The 23313-nt window shown below is 37.6% G+C and overlaps 1 protein-coding gene across 4 annotated transcripts in view; it reads left to right on the top strand.

The window, feature by feature from the left end:
* Nucleotides 1–23313, top strand: part of Ddr (discoidin domain-containing receptor 2) — a 1446713-nt gene that overhangs the window by 569718 nt on the left and 853682 nt on the right. For all 4 annotated transcript variants that reach the window (XM_069815692.1, XM_069815694.1, XM_069815693.1 and 1 more), the window contains one exon: nt 17162–18130. In XM_069815692.1, the coding sequence (XP_069671793.1) occupies nt 17986–18130 (145 nt within the window). In that variant the 5' untranslated portion in view covers nt 17162–17985. The remainder of the gene's footprint in view (nt 1–17161; nt 18131–23313) is intronic.

The raw sequence follows: 23313 nt of genomic DNA, 5'->3' as shown, positions 1-23313 counted from the left end.
CAACATTCCCCCATAAGGATATACATAAATATACTTGGACTTCTCCAGATGGATTGACACACAACCAAATAGATCACATCTTGATAGATAAACGGAGACATACTAGTATAGTAGATATTCGAACTTTCAGGGGTGCAGACTGTAATTCTGACCATTATTTGGTGATTGGAGAATTAAGAGAAAGATTATCAGTAGCCAAGCGAGTAGAGCAACAAGTTAATATTACTAAATTCAATATTTTGAAATTAAAGGACGAGGAAGCTAAGCAAAATTATCAGGTCGAAATTTCGAATAGGTTTGCCACTTTAGAAAGTTCCGACGAAGTTGAGAAAGAATTAGATGTTAATAGCGTGTGGGAAAAAATCAGAGATAGTATCAAAATTGCAGCTGAGCAGAGCATAGGTTATTATGAAACTAAGAAAAAGAAACCGTGGTTTGATGAAGATTGTTCCATTGCAGTAGATAGAAGGAAACAGGCAAAATTGAAATTCTTACAGGATCCAGTTGAGGAGAATAGAGATAATTATTTCAATGAAAGACGGGAAGCAAGTCGTACACTTAGGAATAAAAAGAGAGGTTACTTGAAGGAAAAACTGAATGAGGTAGAAACAAATAGTAAGAATAAAAACATTCGAGATTTATATAAGGGTATAAAGGAATTTAAGAACGGATATCAGTCAAGGGTAAACGTGATCAAGGATGAGAATGGTGACTTGCTTGCAGACTCTTCATCAATCCTAAACAGATGGAAAAACTATTTTGCGCAACTACTAAATGTACATAGGCCAAATAGAAATGATCGGGACGAAATTGAAATACAAACTGCTGAGCCATTTATACCCGAACCCACGATTTCAGAAGTCGAAATTGCGATAGAAAATCTGAAAAAGTACAAGTCTCCAGGTATCGATCAAATTCCAGCAGAATTAATACAAGAGGGTGGAAGTGCATTATATAGCGAAATTTATAAACTTGTACTTGCTATTTGGGAAAAGGAAATTGTACCAGAACAATGGAAGGAGTCCATAATTGTACCTATTTTTAAAAAGGGGGACAAAACGAACTGTGGTAACTTTCGAGGAATATCACTTTTGTTGACGTCGTACAAAATTTTGTCCAATATTCTTTTGAGGAGATTAACTCCGTACGTAGATGAAATTATTGGGGATCATCAGTGCGGTTTTCGGCGTAATAGATCGACTATTGATCAGATTTTTTGTATTCGGCAGATAATGGAGAAAAAATGGGAGTATAAGGGTACAGTACATCAGTTATTCATAGATTTCAAAAAGGCATATGACTCGGTTAAGAGGGAAGTATTATATGATATTCTTATTGAATTTGGTATTCCCAAGAAACTAGTTCGATTAATTAAAATGTGTCTCAGTGAAACATACAGCAGAGTCCGTATAGGCCAGTTTCTATCTGATCCTTTTCCAATTCACTGCGGGCTAAAGCAGGGAGATGCACTATCACCTTTACTTTTTAACTTCGCTTTAGAATATGCCATTAGGAAAGTTCAGGATAACAGGCAGGGTTTGGAATTGAACGGGCTACATCAGCTTCTTGTCTATGCAGATGACGTGAATATGTTAGGAGAAAATACACAAACGGTTAGGGAAAACACGGAAATTTTACTTGAAGCAAGTAAAGCGATCGGTTTGGAAGTAAATCCCGAAAAGACAAAGTATATGATTATGTCTCGTGACGGGAATATTGTACGAAATGGAAATATAAATATTGGAGATTTATCCTTCGAAGAGGTGGAAAAATTCAAATATCTTGGAGCAACAGTAACAAATGTAAATGACACTCGGGAGGAAATTAAACGCAGAATAAATATGGGAAATGCCTATTATTATTCGGTTGAGAAGCTCTTATCATCCAGTCTGCTGTCCAAAAATCTGAAAGTTAGAATTTATAAAACAGTTATATTACCGGTTGTTCTATATGGCTGTGAAACTTGGACTCTCACTCTGAGAGAGGAACATAGGTTAAGGGTGTTTGAGAATAAGGTGCTTAGGAAAATATTTGGGGCTAAGCGGGATGAAGTTACAGGAGAATGGAGAAAGTTACACAACACAGAACTGCACGCATTGTATTCTTCACCTGACATAATTAGGAACTTGAAATCCAGACGTTTGAGATGGGCAGGGCATGTAGCACGTATGGGCGAATCCAGAAATGCATATAGAGTGTTAGTTGGGAGACCGGAGGGAAAAAGACCTTTAGGGAGGCCGAGACGTAGATGGGAGGATAATATTAAAATGGATTTGAGGGAGGTGGGGTATGATGATAGAGACTGGATTAATCTTGCACAGGATAGGGACCGCTGGCGGGCTTATGTGAGGGCGGCAATGAACCTTCGGGTTCCTTAAAAGCCATTTGTAAGTAAGTAAGTTGTAAAACATATGTTTTATATAAATTCACTACATACCTGTGATTAGGTACACTCTATTCACTTATCATAGCACACATTGAATTAAAATTTTGGCCACTTACTGCTAACAGATACTAAAACATACTCTACTAAAATTATTAAAATATCTGTAATATTATGGGCATAGGGCTTATACTAATCTTCAGTTTTTTTTAATTTATTGACTGTGATGATTACTATAAGCCCTATGCCCATAATATTACAGATATATGAATAATTTTAGTAGGGTATGTTTTAGTATCTATTAGCAGTAAGTGGTCAAATTTTCAATTTAATATGTATTATAATAAGTGAATAGAGTGTACCTAATCACAGACATGTAGTGAATTTATAAAAAAAAATTGTGCTTAATTAAAAAAATTAATTTAAGGATACAGATTTACTTTAGAGTCACCATTCTTTTTCATTTTAAAGCTTAATATGTATACACACATAGCTAACAAAAATGAAAAACCACTGATAAATAGTAGACTATTATATTTATGACTGGTAGAAGATAGGCTATTTTTACCATTATTTTGCATGCGATAATGACCAACTCCCCTTAAACAGGGATTTAGCGACTTCTTCTTTGAGTGAGATGAAGGTGATAGTTCCAGTGAAATGAGTTCAGGATCGAGCACCGAAAGTTACCCAGCATTTGCTCTTAATAGGTTGAGGGAAAACCACGGAAAAAGCTTCAGTCAGATAACTTGACTCAGAACTTGGGCCCGTTCGTTTAGCAGGCAGGCAAGATAATAGTTACTCCATAGCGTGGGCATCATCATCATTATTACTTACTTACTTTTAAGGAACCCGGAGGTTCATTGCCGCCCTCACATAAGCCCGCAATTGGTCCCTATCCCGAGCAAGATTAATCCATTCTCTATCATATTCCACCTCCCTTAAATCCATTTTAATATTACCTTCCCATCTACGTCTCGGCCTCCCTAAAGGTCTTTTTCCCTCCGGCCTCCCAACTAACACTCTATATATATTTCTGGATTTGCCCATACATGCTACATGCACTGCCCATCTCAAACGTCTGGATTTAATGTTCCTAATTATGTCAGGTGAAGAATACAATGCGTTCAGTTCTGTGTTGTGTAACTTTCTCCATTCTCCTGTAACTTCATCCCTCTTAGCCCCAAATATTTTCCTAAGCACCTTATTCTCAAACACCCTTAACCTATGTTCCTCTCTGCCGCAGGCAATATATTTCTGGATTTGCCCATACATGCTATATGCACTGCCCATCTGAAATGTCTGGATTTAATGTTCCTAATTATGTCAGGTGAAGAATACAATGCGTGCAGTTCTGTGTTGTGTAACTTTCTCCATTCTCCTGTAACTTCATCCCTCTCAGCCCTAAATATTTTCCTAACACCTTATTCTCAAACACCCTTAACCTATGTTGCTCTCTGAAAGTGAGAGTCCAAGTGTCACCACCATACAGAACAACCGGTAATATTATTATTATTATTATTATTATTATTATTATTATTATTATTATTATCATCATCATGGCTCGGTCGGTTAAGACGCTTGCCTGCCGATCTGAAGTTGCGCTCGGGCGTGGGTTCGATCCTCTCTTGGGCTGATTACCTGGTTGGTTTTTTCCGAGGTTTTCCCCAAACGTAAGGTGAATGTCAGGTAATCTATGGCGAATCCTCGGCCTCATCTCGCTAAATATCATCTCGCTATCACCAATCTCATCGACGCTAAATAACCTCGTAGTTGACACAGCGTCGTTAAATAACGAACTTAAAAAATTATCATTATCATCATCATATTTGAATTTTATAAATATATTTTCATAATTTTTCCTATTATAATATGCCTATTTTCTTATTTTACTATTCTTCTACTTAGGCCTGTTGGTGTTACTGTTTTTAATTATCTTTTATAATAGGTTATGTAACACTTTAACCTTGAATAAATGCAGTGCAGTACGGTACATCAGTTGCAATATCGTGACTGGAAACGCTCTTGTTCAGGTTTGTATTCTACGATGCATTACTCGTATTACATTAATATTTTAACAGTGTACGATTAGTCGTTTTTAATTTCAAGAACGTAATACTGCTTATGTGAGTTAATTTTGAACTAAACAGAGTTCAATCGAAATTGTTACCCTTTTCAGAAGACGACTGAACGACACTCCAGCAATACGTATAACGCAGTTCGGCAGCGTTGCCTGCTGGAAATGAAAGCAATTTCCTAGAGCACATCCCGAACATCGCGAGAGCGGCTCGGATGTGATATCGAGCAACTCCGTAAATGAAATTCATACTGTTGTGTAGTCTATGAAGTAGGGGGATATTACATTTGCAGCATGAATCCAGATTATGTTTTGTGAAAGTGGGCTAAGTTTATATCGTTTTAAATCTGCGGACGAAGGATTAGGGAAACAACTGGTAGTGTCTGAGGTCAGGAGCATAGACGAGACTAATGGAGGAAATGCAAGAGAAGACATGAGAAGAACGAGTGTAGGAATGAAGCGACTACCAGATATTAGTGATTGTGAGGACTGAATAGATAGGGCGTTGGAGAGGTTATAGCGAAGAAGAAGAGTGCTAAAAAGTGAGTGCAGAAAAGTTAGGGGTGGCAAAAGTGTAAGAAAAGGAACAGAGAAGAAAGTGTTAGTGTAAGAAGATAGGGTAAGACAATGAATACAATGATATCTGAACAAATGTGAAGTGGAATGAGAGGGAAATTGGAAGTGTAATTTAAGTGAATTAGATATTTGATGTTTTTCAATGTTTTGGATTGGGAGTAGTAGCAGGGGTACTATAACTGTAGGAGTATTATCGAAATAAATATATGGATAGGGGTAATAAAATAGGAAATTTAGGAATGGAAGGGAAACAGTCTAGGTAGGAGGGAGAGAATAGAAGAGGATAGAGGGGGAAGGACATATAGCAATTCAGTCATAATAGAACATTAGAAAGCAATCAAGGAATTCTCGGCAAAGAATACCTTAATAGAAAAGAGTTATATGTATAAAGGGATGGTGGATCGAAAAACAGAAATGTGAAGGTCCACCATAACTGTGAATTGTAAAGTTGAATGACAAATAAATATCAATATCAATATCATTTTAAATGACTGAAACAAGTACTGTGATAGTTAGGCCTACATGCACGTCATGGTCGTGGGTTTGAATCCTGTCTTGAATCCGCTTCAGTAATATGTTGTATTATCTTCGGGTTAGGGTTATTGGGTTATTTTACGACGCTGTATCAACATCTCAGGTTATTTAGCGTCTGAATGAGATGAAGGTGATAATGCCGGTGAAATGAGTCCGGGGTCCAGCACCGAAAGTTACCCAGCATTTGCTCATCTTGGGTTGAGGGAAAACCCCGGAAAAAAACTCAACCAAGTAACTTGCCCCGACCGGGGATCGAACCCGGGCCCCCTGGTTTCGCGGCCAGACGCGCTGACCGTTACTCCACAGGTGTGGACCTATAATAATAATAATAATAATAATAATAATAATAATGGTTTATTTTAACTGGCAGAGTTAAGGCCATTCGGCCTTCTCTTCCACTCAACCAGTATGATAAAAAATTACTACAATGCTATGAATATAACATAATACAATACAATTCAAAGCAATACAATACTACAATACAAGACAATATAATACATAATTAATATAATACAATGACAATTCTTTTCATCTTCACAACACCAATAAAATAATAATAATAATGATAGTCATACCTAAATTAAATTAAATTAGATTATTAAACTCGATCACAATTATAACTTCAATTTGACTGCGCCCGTAAGAAATCGTTTAGCCTTTTCTTGAAGTGGTTATAGTCTGGCAGCCCCTTACCTTCTGAGGTAGAGAATTCCATTCACGGGAGACTGAGACAGTAAAAGAGGATGAATAGTGGGATGATCTGTGGGCAGGAATTGCTAGGATTTGGCTCTCCTGTGACCTGGTGTTTAGATTGTGCTTGGAGGATTCGGTGGAAACCGGGCGGACATAGTGTAAGATTACCTTAACTACAAACTCTCGGTGTATCGTTTAAAACAAAGGAAAACAACTCCAAACTGAGCTGAAGACAAACGGATTCCCACACAATTTGGAAATAATTTCTCTTTCTTCTTAAGAATATTCGAATGTCATTTATTTCTTCATTCTAGAGAAGGCACGTAGCGGAGAGCAAGGAAGGTAAACTGGATCCCAAGCACAAACAATGCGGTAAATTGAGTCCTGGGTACAAAATGGTAGAGACAAATTGAGTCCAAGCAGCAAAAATTTATTTTATTTTGCCTGTCGGTTAGCTCTACCCAGGGAATACCACGTGGAAGTTGGTTGGATCGTCCCCCAAAAATTATTTGTAATATACTGCTTTAACAGTGAAACTTAATACACACATCTAACCAAAAACCATAAACTTGACCCTCTAGAAAAATATGAAATTTACAAACATACAAAAACACACCCACAGCACGTCCTGAACACTCAGCTGAGTTTCAAAACAGACACTCTTTTCGATACAAGCATGAACGCATTCTACCACAGCAGGAAAACAGAAGATAACACGGGACCTTCACTAGACTTTGGACAATGAAGTCTTCACTTACGCCATTAATATTGTGACAGCGACGTGAGATTCGAACTCACGACCAGCGTCCCGCAAGAGAGAAGATCGCGCGGAGCTCTGTGGGACGGCGCGCGGCGGAGAGAACAGAGGGGGTGTATCACGTCAACGCGACGAGAGTGCGCGCGCATCTGGTGCTGGTAGAGAGGAGAGGGCTCTGGATTTCTCTGGAGTGCAATCTCTGGAGACGCGTCGAACTTTCGAGGCTACGTCGCTGTGATTATAAAAGGAGAAACGCCAGCGAACTCGAGCAGTTTCAGTGTGATTCATGATTAGTTCAGTCAGTAAGCCAGTGAACAGAGCAAGCCAGTCTTGTGTACCGGAGTTCGACTCGAGTGTGCGTCCGCAACTGCGTCAGCATCCGAAGGCCTGAGTTCGAGTGCAGTGGACCGCAATTGGAGGGACCTGAGTTCGAGTGAAGTGGACCGCAGTTGGAGGGACCTGAGTTCGAGTACAGTGAACTGTCTCTGAAGGTCTGTGGTTCGAGATACTGTGAACTCGAGTGACTGAGATAGAAGAACTGTGAACTGAGAACTGATAGTTCTGATTTGAAAATAGTGCTTTGTAAATATTAGTTAAGATTAACAGTTCATTGTTGTTCGTAATAGTCCAAGTAAATTGTCATTGCCGTCAGTGGAGTGCTATGACGAATCCTGTGTTGAGTGAAAAACCTATTGTTGACGAGAGCGTTTAAATTGAATTCTAGAAAGGAATTATTGATGGAAGAATAAAATCCTACTGTTGAGTGGAAAAAAAATTCGCAATATTATTACATAGGAGAACAATAAAAATATGGATTCAGAAAAAAATGGATTATCATAAACAAGGAATTTAATGTACTGAATATTAAACAACTATACATATATACCCTATGAAGATATTACCATAAAAATAATATCATGACCATGGTGTCCACATCTGTGGAGTAACGGCTACCGCGTCTGGCCGCGAAACCAGGTGGCCCGGGTTCGATTCCCGGTCGGGACAACTTACCTGGTTGAGTTTTTTTTCTGGGTTTTTCCCTCAACCTAATAAGAGCAAATGCTGGGTAACTTTCGGTGCTGGACTCCGGACTCATTTCACCGGCATTATCTTCATCTCATTAAGACGCTAAATAACCTGAGATGTTGATAAAGCGTCGTAAAATAACCTACTAAAAATGACTATGGTTACAGTACAAGAAGAGACAGTATATCATGTCCTTTGTTTGAACCCAAATGCAATTCTGAAGCAGGACTAATATTCTAATAACTTTTTTTTTTATGTTTTCATTTTTGATATTTTTCATTTTTTTTATATTTCTCTCTTCCATTAAATTAAATATATATATATATATATATATATATATATATATATATATACACACACATATATCTTATGCATATTTCAAAATTTAATAAATAAAATAGAACAAAAAGTCTCATTTATGTGTATAATATATTACTTCATTATATTATAGCATAATATGTTATATCTATTTTACAATTGTATTGTTTAATACTTTTACGTTTTACTTTATTATTGTTCAAAGGGGGCCATCGCCACTTAGACTTTCTAGTTAACCTACTCTTCTATGAATTGCCTGATATAATTTCATTGTATTTCTTGTATTATTATTTTGTTATTTTTGACTTTACTTTTGCTTACTTATACTTGATCAATTAAATTAAACAATTAAATAATTATTTTAGTGTAGGCTTAAGCGAGCAATATTACCTTTTCATTATTTAAATGTAAACTCCACTCCCGGCCACAAGCTTTTGCTTCATCGGGAGTGCCAACCAAAAGTGTACTATTATTATCTTTGAAATAAGATTATTATTATTATTATTATTATTATTGTTATTATTATTATTATTATTATTATTATATATGTATGTTTTACATTATTTTTTTGTGAAAGCAGAAATTGAACTCGAGATTTTTACAAATATATGAGTAGTATATGCAGAATGTTTCCGAGGTGGTGTTACAAACTTTCAGGGATGATGGCGAAGGGCACATGTATCAATTTGAGATCAGGAACCATGGTCTGGAAATGACCGAGTCGAAAGTTAGAAGCAAAAATAGTTGTGTGGAGATGGAATTGTAATTTCGAAACACGTGCCCTCCTTCCCTTAACCTTTGAAACAGTCGCGGAAAGATGGCATGGGCCTGATGTCTCCTAAGTGTGTACTTGCACCGATACAATCTGTGAGCTTGTCTACTGTTCCCATTGGCTCATCCGTATTCGAAAATCAGGCCTGTTTATTCCGCTCTCGTGTACTCCTCCATTTCACTAGGACTGATCGACTGGACACTGCAACTTGTACACATACACTGCTGTCTAAAGACGTGCATATCAGGACCGACCATGTCCGTTACACATTACGCTATCTGCATTGCTTTAGTGTAGTTTCCTGTCCCCACCCCTCAGACAGCGCACTGAATGGAATACTGTAAGTAGACAACGTAAAAAACGTCAGATGAATACAGTATGTGTAAGATGTACAGATAAATACACATAAATAAGGTGTACAGAGGAATAAAATTATTTCATTTCCGCACAACTATTTTTGCTTGTAACTTTCGACTCAGTCATTTCCGGACCATGGTTCCTTATCTCAAATTGATACATGTGCCCTTCGCCATCATCCCTGAAAGTTTGTAACACCACCTCGGAAACACCCTGTATAAGTTCTTCAAGTAGGATGAACCAAATCAGGTTTGACATCAAATGTCAGGTATTCTCTTGACAAATGCTCTGATTCACCTCGTCAATTACCGTTTCGCTTGCCTGCTGTCATCAATTATATCAACGCTACATAACCGTGCAATTGATACAACATCGTTAATTGTATCTGTTAAATGACGGTGATGATGATGATGATGATGATGATGATGATGAAATAGTGGTTGTTTCATTTCAGAAGCTGTGATCTCATGAAATAAAGTTTCAGTATCGATTCTTTGTTCGTCCAGACTCGCCGCATGCAGGTCTGTCTGGTATTTACAGAATCAAATTGAAATAGCTGACCGCAAACCAAACCACGAGGTTCAATTCAAACAGGCTGCCTAGCATTCAGGAGGTACTGTGATCTCTGCAGGTTCACAATACTGTAGTAATAAAAAACTGTGACAGGCATCGTTCTGGCTGTTCTTGGATAATTGTGCAAACTAAACATTGACTACAGGGCGCAGTTTATTTGATTTCACTCCACATTAAGGTTACCGGCACACGATGTTTTTCATAATATCCAGGGACAGATACGGACATATGAAAAAAATAGTTGGAACATTTGTTAGTTTGCCGTTCACTTTTATTGTATAGGAATTAAAATATTCACGTTACTTGTCACATTACTGGTAGGCCTACTTTTGAATTGAATTGAATTGAATTGAAAGAGGAGAATATGGAGGACAAATTTAAAAGATACGAAAAACGCGTCCTTGCAAGGGGTTGGGGGCTGTAAGAAACTAAATATGTGAGCTCCAAGCCTGTTGGCCACTAGTCTTAATCCGGGTTACGCTGCTCCACTGAAGGAGTTATAGAAAAATTTGAAGGGGAAAACCGAAAATGGACGTAACCTCTTAGGCACCACATATGCGAGGGGGACGGAAATGTGATCAAGGTGATCACGGGACGGGACGAGGAAGAAATGGCTGACTTTTTCAGAATAGTGAACTTTTTAAAGTAGTTCTTCTCTGGTCACCAGTTATGCAACAAATTCCTGACATGTTATAATCAAGTTGGTTAAGATAGCAAGCATGGCTCGAACAGTTTCTAAACTCATTATGGAATTTTGGGATGTCGACCTTATGTTCACTGAAGGAAAAACTCTCTTTGACTCTGACATTGTTTCTAGGGAGACAACAGCTAGTTCAGTCAACTTCTGGAGCTGTGTACAGGATTTTCTCAGAGAAAAACTTAAAACTTTCAGTCCATTTTGAGCGAATATCTGCATTTTCTCCTTTCCACTTCGCTATTTTCTTTGTTCACATATTTCCTCAAGCAAAAAATTTCATCAAATAAATTATTTCGTCCAAAATCAATTCCATCTATTCCAAATTTAACCTTTGAAGAGGTTGAAAAATATAAATATCTTGGAGGAACAGTAACAAATATAAAATGACACTCGGGAGGAAATTAAACACAGAATAAATATGGGAAGTGCCCGTTATTATTCGGTTGAGAAGCTTTTGTCATCAAATCTGCTCTTAGAAAAGCTGAAAATTAGAATATGTAAAGCAGTTATATTACCGGTTGTTCTGTATGGTTCTGAAACTTGGACTCTCACTTTGAGAGAGAAACAGATGTTAAGGATGTTTGAGAATAAGATGCTCAGGAAAATATTTGAAGCTAAGAGGGATGAAGTTACAGGAGAATGGAGAAAGTTGCACAACGCAGAATTCCATGCATTGTATTCTTCTACAGGAGAATGGAGAAAGTTGCACAACGCAGAATTCCATGCATTGTATTCTTCACCTAACATAATTAGGAACATTAAATTCAGACGTTTGAGATGGGTAGGGCAAGTAGCACGTATGGGCGAATCTAGAAATGTATATAGAGTGTTAGTTGGGAGGACGGAGGGAAAAATACTTTGGGAGGCCGAAACGTAGATGGGAGGATAATATTAAAATGGATTTGAGGGAGGTTGGATATGATGGTAGGGACTGGATTAATCTTGCTCAGGATAGGGACCGATGGCGGGCTTATGTGAGGGCGGCAATGAACCTCCGGGTTCTCTAAAAACCGTAATTAAGTACCTAAGTAAGTAAGTCAATTCATTTGAAGAAACATAATGGAATGCGACTTCATTGTTTTTCTTCCTGGAGAACATCTCAACAAAATACCTACTTTTCACTATAACATTTCTTTCTTTTTCTTTGCACAATGCTGCAGATTTTTAAGGGAGGGGAGAATATCTCCATAGAAAACGTCCGGTTGTGTACTGAAAAAAATTCCTTAGTTAATCAAATCGCATAACACAAAATGAATTCGTAACAATATGATATTCGTCAGTTGTTGCGTTGATGTACTAAAATCCACCTCATCAAGGGCCAACCCTGCTCGTCAGATTTTTGGAAGGCGTGATACAGGAATGTGAGTGCATAAGTGAGGTATAGTAGATTTGTTCCCAGCCTCTCCTATTGTCCAGAAAGGTTACACGGGAGAGTTAGGCCGTTGTGCGTCGCATGTCCGAACTACTTGAAGCTTCACAGAGCGTTTAGCTGCTCAAACGGCCATGAAAGATGCGATTAAACGTCAAGTTGAGGCGACTGTATCAAAAATAAAGTCCGCTCCATGCACTCACTGTACTTCTGGATCCTCACAATATGCTAAAGGTTAGAAAGTGTTGTCTAGCTTGAAAGGTCATTGTGTATCACGCCCTATATTCAGAGTCTGACTTTATACTGTACAGTATTTAGTGCGGAATTTGTATAGCTATAGCACACAACTGTGTAATTCAGAAATGTGATGCTTTCAGGCGGAAGATATTTACACTCTGGAATAATTCCAAAACGTCACACAGAGAGACAAGCTGGAACACAAATGTCTCCCTTAATAGCGCTTGTGTGTATATATATGACAAGCGCGCACAAAGGTTTAAAATATATTCACACATATTTCAAGTGCAGAACGCAACTGATACTCTGTCTATTAATAACGCTGGGAATGATCACGCCGAACTGAAATCTAAATGAAAAGCCTCCGTTGCACGGAATTTAACTGAAAATGTAAGAAAACAGTGCACTGAAATAATGTCTAGCTATTTGACGATTTTTGTTCAATCGTAAATAAGTTATCCGTGGTTAACTGGAGAGACACGTTGGAATAACACTTTGACTATGAAAGTTAAATTTTATTATCTCTTTCTTAGTCCATGATAGATGTTGCCGAGGAATTTATTCGCTGTCAGTGACCGTAACTTATAGACACGGACATTCATTTCCAGCTGATTTCTCGTATTTAAAAAATTTCAAATATGTGGAAGGTTCGGAAATTTACAAGAGAAAAACTTTTGTTAGAGAGTAGTTTCATATAAATCTTGTTACACATTGTTACGTAAGTGACATTTATTAGGACTATTTCGTGAATAAAAATTTAAATAATATATCACTACAATTCGCTCACAAAATGTTAATAATTGTATATTTATGAATACTTAATCTATTCAGACATTGTGAAGTTGAAGTAGATGAATATCGATACTGCAATAAAGAAAATGGATGTTAATAATAATAATAATAATAATAATAATAATAATAATAATAATAATTTATTTTAACTGGCAGAGTTAAGGCCATTCGGCCTTCTCTTCCACTCAACCAGTATGATAGAAAATTACTACATTGCTATGAATATAACATAGGGGAGAGTTGGGTAGTATCGGACATCGGGTAATATCGGCCAGTGAGTTTCTTTCATCTACCTCACGATGATAGTACCTGATTATGGTTACGTTTCTGTGATGTCGCATACAGAAACGTAACCATGTCATTCAGGTACTACCATATGCTGGTAGATGAAAGAAACGCACTGTCCGATGTTACCCGATGTCCGATACTACCCAACTCTCCCCTAATTAATACAATACAATGCAATACAATACTACAATACAATATAATACCGGTACATAATTAATATAATACAATGACATTTTTTTTATCTTCATAACAACAATAAAATAATTATGTAATAATAATAATAATAATAATAATAATAATAATAATAGTAATAGTAATGATAGTCATACCTAAATTAAATTAAATTATTAAACTCGATCACAATTATAACTTCAATTTGACTGCGCCCGTAAGAAATCGTTTAGCCTTTTCTTGAAAGTGGTTATTGTCTGGCAGTCCCTAATCTTCTGAGGTAGAGAATTCCATTCACAGGGGAACTGAGACAGTAAAAGAGGATGAATAGTGGGATGTTCTGTGGGCAGGAATTGCTAGGATTTGGCTCTTCTGTGACCTGGTGTTTAGATTGTGATTGGAGGATAAGTAGTTAAAACGGGAACGAAGATAATTTGGAGTAGAAGTGTGGAGAACTCGAAACAGAAGAGAGAGCGAATGAAGTGTTCTACGGTTATTAAGTTGCAGCCAGGATAAAGATTTGAACGAGGGTTTACTATGGTTATTCAGTAATGCAAATGAGAAAAGCGAAATACATGTTTACCAATGTTAATTACATGTACTGCGATTTTCCATTTTGACTTATGATTGCTGGTTGTTACGTCATTGTTACATTAATTGATTCATGCTCATGAATTTACGAGGAAACAGTTGGCGACACTGACTAAACAAAAGAACTACCATGCAATAAATTGTGATAAATCGAATTGAAAAATTTATCGCGATATATGTCTGTGATTGGTTGGAATTCAAAATTTCATTACACTTCATTGGTCAAAAATGGAATGAAGTCGTATAAACGAAATAGTCTACGTAAATGTATTATGCATGTGTTACCGTTAAAACCCGAAACCGTCAAAACCAGTTTCAACTAGTAAAAACTACTTCAAGCAAATTTAGGTTGATAGAAAGCGAGTTTTCGTGAGATCTAGAATTAATGATACAGTAGGTTAGGTTTGTTTATGTTTTTGTTTGGTAAAAGCCTAAACAAACCAAAAACCTAAACAAACAAAACCTAACCTGTCATTGATTCTAAATCTCACAAAAACTAGCTTTCTATCTATTGTGACAGCGACGTGAGATTCGAACTCACGACCAGCGTCCCGCAAGAAAGCAGATCGCGCGGGGACGGCGCGCGGCGGAGAGAAGTAAGGGGAAAGGGCCTACGCGGCGAGAGAGTGGAGAGAGAGTGCGCGCGCATCTGGGGCTGGTAGAGAGGAGAGGGCTCTGGATTTTTCTGGAGTGCCATCTCTAGAGACGCGTGGAACTTTCGAGGCTACGTCGCTGTGAGTTCGAGTGCAGTGGACCGCAGTTGGAGGGACCTGAGTTCGAGTACAGGGAACTGTCTCTGAAGATCTGTGGTTCGAGATACTGTTAGATTAGTTAAGATTAACAGTTCATTGTTGTTCGTAATAGTCCAAGTAAATTGTCATTGTCGTCGGTGGAGTGCTATAACGAATACTGTGTTGAGTGAAAATCCAATTGTTGACGAGAGCGTTTAAGGTGAATTGTACAAAGGAATTATTGTTGGAAGAATAAAATTTCATTGTTGTGAGTTAAATAAATTTACACTATCTATATTTTTGAAACTAGTTTCTACTAGTTGAAACTGGTTTTGAAGCATTTCGGGTTTTAACGGTAACATATGTATTTCTCACCTGAGTACGAGATCACTTTTTTTCAGAGGAGTGCTAGAATTTTGGTTCCTTGTATATTTATGCGTTGTCTTATTCTTCTAGTAATAACGCATATATTATATAATATAATGAATACAGGAAAAAATCTGTTATGTCATGTTTTACTGTTTTTACAGGAGAGCAAGTTAAAAGTTTCAAGACCCATTATACAGTATAGTCTTTGGGTTATTATTCTTCAAATTTCTTTGGACTAATGAGGTTATTATTCCGCACAATTGAACTACACCTACCTACACTACCTGAGCTATTTATTTATTTATTTATTTACTTACTTATCTACTTATTTATTTATTTACTTACTTATTTACTTATTTACTCATTTATTTATTTACTTACTTCCTTATTTACTTACTTATTTACTTATTTATTTATTTATTTACTTATTTATTTATTTATTCTGGTGTAGTTAAGGCCATCAGGCCTTCTCTTCCACACCACCAGAAATACAAATACAATAATAGAAATGAAAAGGAAAAAAACACTATAAACAAAGTAAAGCCACACAAAAATATCTTACACGAGTTGCAGTCACACAAACTTTAAATGAATGATTAAGTATCATATTAATTGTATCCTAATGTATTACACGACATCGATAATTTTGTGGTTATCAAGTTTTTCCTCTGTGCTCTTCAATATATACATATTAGTTGAGATGAGATTTATTGTTGCATATGTTCTGTCATGTTGTAGTCACTGTAAAGAAAGCTTTAGGAAGAGAGAGATACTCAACACCTTAGTGTCAATAATTTAGAGGGTATCGAACCCGGGACCTTTGGTTTAACGTACCAATGCTCTACCAACTGAGCTACCCGGGAACTCTACCAGACACCGATCCAGTTTTTCCCTCTATATCCACAGACCTCAAAGTGGGCTGACAACCGTCAAGCAACCAACGTTGAGTGCACACTAACTCTGTGTGACTTAAATTTGTGGTTTTCTGTTAACGGACAGTGACGTGTATTAGGCTATGCAAATCAAAGTTTCAGGTATAACTCCCTGTAAAGTTGATTTGGATAATTTCGAGGGAAAAACTGTTCCGGGGCTGGGTATCGAACCCGGGACCTTTGGTTTAACGTACCAACGCTCTACCAACTGAGCTACCCGGGAACTCTACCAGACACCGATCCAGTTTTTCCCTCTATATCTGCAGACCTCAAAGTGGGCTGACAACCGTCAAGCAACCAACACTGAGTGCACACTAACTCTGTGTGACTTAAATTGTGGCTTTCTGTTAACGAAAGGGCCAAGACCTTTGGTTTAACGTACCAACGCTCTACCAACTGAGCTACCCGGGAACTCTACCAGACACCGATCCAGTTTTTCCCTCTATATCCACAGACCTCAAAGTGGGCTGACAACCATCAAGCAACCAACGTTGAGTGTACATTAACTCTGTGTGACTTAAATTTGTGGTTTTCTGTTAACGAACAGTGACGTGTATTATGCAAATCAAGATTTCAGGTATAACTCCCTGTAAAGTTGATTTGAATAATTTCGAGGGAAAAATTGTTCCGGGGCCGAGGTCTGTGGATATAGAGGGAAAAATTGGATCGGTGTCTGGTAGAGTTCCCGGGTAGCTCAGTTGGTACGTTGGTACGTTAAACCAAAGGTTCCGGGTTCGATACCCGGCCCCGGAACAATTTTTCCCTCGAAATTATTCAAATCAACTTTACAGTGAGTTATACCTGAAACCTTGATTTGCACCTTAGTTTCAGTTTGTGGGAAGCATTTAACTGCGATATTTAAATAATTATTGGCTATCCGACATGTGCCGAAGCTTCATAAGATAATTTCTGTTGCAGGTGGCAGCACTCTCGGACATAACACCATGCACGAGGACCCGCAAGATCAAAGCAACCTCACCGCCTCTGCGGCGTGACCATCCGGCGTTTCCACAAAACAGTGGAGACCTACAGCAGACATGTTACTTAATCAAGAGCAGTTGACCACATCACTGAGGGCGGTCCCACATGTAGGACTTGCAGGGCGAAATTCCTTCAGCTTCTTCCACGCCGGACTAATCCATTGTAGAGCGCAACTTGACGCGATGGTTCTTGTCCGCACCTCCCACCGTTCGGATATCGCATTCCTGTAGTCTCCTGGACATCAAAAGCCCCTGCTTTTACACGTAAATTTAGTTCACGTTAAGGGATGAAAAGTAATTCTGAATTACCCTTCTGTGGCTTCCTGGACCTGCTTCTATTTCGCAGCTCGAAACGGGAACATTTTGCCGACTAGAACATGTTTTGAAGCTAAACTAAGTTTAAAGTTGTTGAACTAATATAATTTTGTTGAAGAGGAAGTTATGTTTGAGCAACACGTTGATTTGTGCTGTGGTTGGTTATTTCTTCGTCTTCAAGACCCCGTAATGTAATTTTCCGAGTCTTTAGTGTATTGCGTACCTAGTGTGACGGAGCGACAACAATACAAAGGAGCCGTGTTGGTGTTATCGAGAAGCATATGCATATGAACCTTAATCGCTGTTGAAGATCTCGTGTATGCCTGTCAGACTTCCGCGTGCAAAGTGCGTGAATCTCATGGAAATTCACATTTATTCATTTTTGTAAGTGTGTGTGTATGTGTGTGTGTGGAGTGCGTGAGCTGCCATGAAGCCTGGTGCGTGATAATGACGGCGGTTGCCATGCCTACCAACATAGCAACAACAACGACCGCTACCGCCACTACAACATGGACTCTGTTTATGGTCACCTTCTACTATTTTGTCACCATGTTGCTTTTCCTCGACTTGCGATGCCACACCCTTGAGCTCGGTAAGTTTCTTTTCCCTTTACATATTACTTGCATAATTTATGCTTTGCTTATGATATGTTTTCAGCCCACACTTTGCAGCAGGGTGTTACGAAACTGCGTTCTAGTTCGTCCCCATAAATCAATAGTCGGTTAGGATAATTATGTATATCATTATTACAAAACAGTTGCTCCAGAATCTAAGAGTTAATAATTTCTGCAAATTACATACTCCTTTATGAAATTCTGCAACCCACTAGTTTTCCCCAATCTTTTTGTACGGCACTGAAAATTGGACCATCAGAGCAGCAGATGCACCAAGAATAAGAGCGGCAGAAATGAAATGCATGCGAGAAACAGCAGGTTACACTTGGATGGACTGCAAAACTAATACAGAGATACGATTGCTGGTAAAATTCATGTTCTGGAAATAATAAGTTAATTAAGTAGTAAAATATCGCTGTAGTCGAAAAGTATTGGGAATAAATTTGAATAAGGAACAAAAAAAGTTTCCTTCCCAGGCAGGATTTGAACCACGAAAGTTTTAGTTACCAGTCTATCGTGCTCTGGAGTGAACAAGGCTCTGAAATCAGATACAAGGGTCAGTCCGGGTTTTTTGCCACTACTGTAGGCCTACATGATTTCCACTGATATGTTTGTTGCGACATTTAACCTTAAATTACTCATCTAATCAATATTTTTGTTTTAAATGGTAATATAATATTATACTGATATGGTTTAGTGACTCAATGCATGACTGAATGATGACGGAATAGTGAACTGATATAATTACTGGCTGTATAATTTACTGTTAGCTGACTGGTTTACTGATTGATTAGTTTAATGAATGAATGTTTGAGTGATTGATTAAATAAATGGCACACTGAAAATAAATGGCAGACTGTTTGAATTATTGATTGACTAAATAAATTATAAACTGGTTGAATGATTAATTGTTTAAATAAATTACACTGTTTGCATGATTGATTGATTAAATAAATGACAAGCCTGTTTGAATTATTGATTGATTAAATTACAGACTGTTTGAATGATTGAATGATTGGCAGACTGTTTGAATAGTTGATTATATAAATGACAGGCTTTGAACGATTGATTTCTTTAATAAATTACGTACTGTTTGAATTTTTTAAATTGGTTATTTAACGACGTTTTATCAACTACGAGGTTATTTAGCGTCGATGGGATTGGTGATAGCGAGATGGTATTTTGCGAGATGAAGCCGAGGATTCGCCATAGATTACCTGACATTTGCCTTAGGGTAGGGGAAAACCTCGGGAAAAACCCAACCAAGTAATCAGCCCAAGCGGGAATCGAACCCGCGCCCTAGCGCAACTCCGGATCGGCAAGCAAGCGCCTTAACTGATCGAGCTACGCCGGTGGCTCGTACTGTTTGAATGATAGATTTATGAAATATATGACAGACTGTTTCAATGATTAAAAAAATGACAGATTGATTGAATAATTTATTGATTAAATAAATGGCAGACATTTTGAAAGGTTGATTAATTAAATAAATGAGACTGTTTGAATGAATGATTGATTAATTCATTGACAGACTGTTTGAATGATAGATTTATGACATAAATGACAGACTGTTTGAATATTGATTAATTAAATAAATGACAGACTGTTTGAATGATTGATTAATTAAATAAATGACAGACTGTTTGAATGATAGATTTAGGATATAAATGACAAACTGTTTGAATGATTGATTAATTAAATAAATGACAGACTGTTTGAATGATAGATTTATGAAATAAATGACAGACTGTTTGAATGATTGATTAATTAAATAAATGACAGACTGTTTGAATGATTGATTTATGAAATAAATGACAGACTGTTTGAATGATTGATTAATTAAGTAAATGACAGACTATTTGAATGATTGATTAATTAAATAAATGACAGACTGTTTGAATGATAGATTTATGAAATAAATGACAGACTGTTTGAATGATTGATTAAGTAGGCCCTGCATGACAAGCTGTTTGAATGATTGAATAAATGATGGACTGCTTGCTTGATCGATTGATTGATTGATTGATTGATTGATTGATTGATAAATGACTGACTAAATCTCAGATTGACGACTCCAATATCTGTAAAAAATGCTGCAATACCGTGAATCCATTTTCGTCGTAGAAGTCACAGGTCTGGTGTGTTGAGAAGAGTCGATGCAGTAACTTGCCTTTTACGGAGAGAAGCGAAGGAGACGGACGATGATAGAGAAGGGAAGCCAACGGAGTCTCGGGCGCGGAAAGTCGAAAGTATGAGCATAAGTATATTTACAATTAATTTAAGAATGGTTGTCATTTATTTGTCTGTATTTTTCGTTATTTACAGTCAGTTCCCTGCATGTACCAATTAATAAGACCTGACGTTTCGTTTGCTTTGAGAGTAGCACAGGGGAGCGGCAGTATGCTAAGTTTAATTTCGTCGTGTTCTCATGTGCACTGTAACGTGTGGGAGGCGCACATCGCCTGTTTTAGCCACCGCGTACTACAGAAGCCCGTGCCGTGTCTCAATTATGTATGGCAAGATACAGTTATGTAAACACCGTGTTAACAATCAATCGTGCAGCTGTCACCATAATTTGGAGACCCACGCAGTGCAGCATACACCACACCTCTGTCAAATATGGGAGTACCGGGTTTCCAACTTTCATTAAGAGCAGTTGGTCTTTCAAATTTTTTATCGTGTTTCTAAAAAATGGCCATGTATGGTGGGTCCCTATCACCACGGCATGGCGCGTCCTCAGGTTGCGGATAGAGGAGACGGCCTCCAGATATGGAGGGTAGCTGCGAATATATTGAATAAGCAGTCGTGGACAGCCGATAAGGGGTGGTCCTCCAGCTTGGGGGTTGGGCGAAGGGCTAACAACCCATCACCGTAAAAAACAGCTTGTTACGAATTCCTACAGTAAGCCTCGGAATAGGACTGATTCTCTGGCACGACCACAGCAAAGGAATAAGGTTTTGAGATTTGGCACTTGGAACGTAACTAGTCTTTATAGAACAGGAGGGGTAACATTAGTAGCAAAAGAACTAGCTAGATATAGAATAGACTTTGTGGGAGTACAAGAGGTTAGGTTAGATGGGAATGGCATATCACAAATAGGAGATTACTTGTTGTATTATGGGGAAGGAAACAATAATCACCAATTAGGAACAGGATTCTTTGTTCATAAAAGAATAAAATCAGCAGTAAAAAAGGTCGAATTTATCAGTGACAGGTTATCATATTTAGTACTTAAGGGTAGATGGTGCGACATCATAGTTATAAATGCTCACGCCCCTACAGAAGAGAAAGACGACTATATAAAGGATAGCTTCTATGAGGAATTGGAACATACTTTTGATCAGTTCCCTAGATATCATATGAAAATTTTATTGGGGGATTTCAACGCTAAAGTAGGACGGGAGGATATTTTTAGACCAACTATTGGAAAAGAGAGCCTACACGCAATTAGTAGTGACAATGGAGTTAGATTAGTCAACTTTGCCACATCGAAAAATTTAATTGTCAAAAGTACAACATTCCCCCATAAGGATATACATAAATATACTTGGACTTCTCCAGATGGATTGACACACAACCAAATAGATCACGTCTTGATAGATAAACGGAGACATACTAGTATAGTAGATATTCGAACTTTCAGAGGTGCAGACTGTAATTCTGACCATTATTTGGTGATTGGAGAATTAAGAGAAAGATTATCAGTAGCCAAGCGAGTAGAGCAACAAGTTAATATTACTAAATTCAATATTTTGAAATTAAAGGACGAGGAAGCTAAGCAAAATTATCAGGTCGAAATTTCGAATAGGTTTGCCACTTTAGAAAGTTCCGACGAAGTTGAGAAAGAATTAGATGTTAATAGCGTGTGGGAAAATATCAGAGATAGTATCAAAATTGCAGCTGAGCAGAGCATAGGTTATTATGAAACTAAGAAAAAGAAACCGTGGTTTGATGAACATTGTTGCATGGTAGTAGAAAGAAGGAAACAGGCAAAATTGAAATTCTTACAGGATCCAGTTGAGGAGAATAGAGATAATTATTTCAATGAAAGACGGGAAGCAAGTCGTACACTTAGGAATAAAAAGAGAGGTTACTTGAAGGAAAAACTGAATGAGGTAGAAACAAATAGTAAGAATAAAAACATTCGAGATTTATATAAGGGTATAAAGGAATTTAAGAACGGATATCAGTCAAGGGTAAACGTGATCAAGGATGAGAATGGTGACTTGCTTGCAGACTCTTCATCAATCCTAAACAGATGGAAAAACTATTTTGCGCAACTACTAAATGTACATAGGCCAAATAGAAATGATCGGGACGATATTGAAATACAAACTGCTGAGCCATTTATACCCGAACCCACGATTTCAGAAGTCGAAATTGCGATAGAAAATCTGAAAAAGTACAAGTCTCCAGGTATCGATCAAATTCCAGCAGAATTAATACAAGAGGGTGGAAGTGCATTATATAGCGAAATTTATAAACTTGTACTTGCTATTTGGGAAAAGGAAATTGTACCAGAACAATGGAAGGAGTCCATAATTGTACCTATTTTTAAAAAGGGGGACAAAACGAACTGTGGTAACTTTCGAGGAATATCACTTTTGTTGACGTCGTACAAAATTTTGTCCAATATTCTTTTGAGGAGATTAACTCCGTACGTAGATGAAATTATTGGGGATCATCAGTGCGGTTTTCGGCGTAATAGATCTACTATTGATCAGATTTTTTGTATTCGGCAGATAATGGAGAAAAAATGGGAGTATAAGGGTACAGTACATCAGTTATTCATAGATTTCAAAAAGGCATATGACTCGGTTAAGAGGGAAGTATTATATGATATTCTTATTGAATTTGGTATTCCCAAGAAACTAGTTCGATTAATTAAAATGTGTCTCAGTGAAACATACAGCAGAGTCCGTATAGGTCAGTTTCTATCTGATCCTTTTCCAATTCACTGCGGGCTAAAGCAGGGAGATGCACTATCACCTTTACTTTTTAACTTCGCTTTAGAATATGCCATTAGGAAAGTTCAGGATAACAGGCAGGGTTTGGAATTGAACGGGCTACATCAGCTTCTTGTCTATGCAGATGACGTGAATATGTTAGGAGAAAATACACAAACGGTTAGGGAAAACACGGAAATTTTACTTGAAGCAAG

The sequence above is a fragment of the Periplaneta americana genome, chromosome 17 (genome assembly GCF_040183065.1).
Source record: "Periplaneta americana isolate PAMFEO1 chromosome 17, P.americana_PAMFEO1_priV1, whole genome shotgun sequence".
In the NCBI taxonomy this organism is placed as follows: Eukaryota; Metazoa; Arthropoda; class Insecta; order Blattodea; family Blattidae; genus Periplaneta; species Periplaneta americana.
Note: the sequence above shows the minus strand (reverse complement) of the source record. Positions and strands in the feature narration are given on the sequence as shown.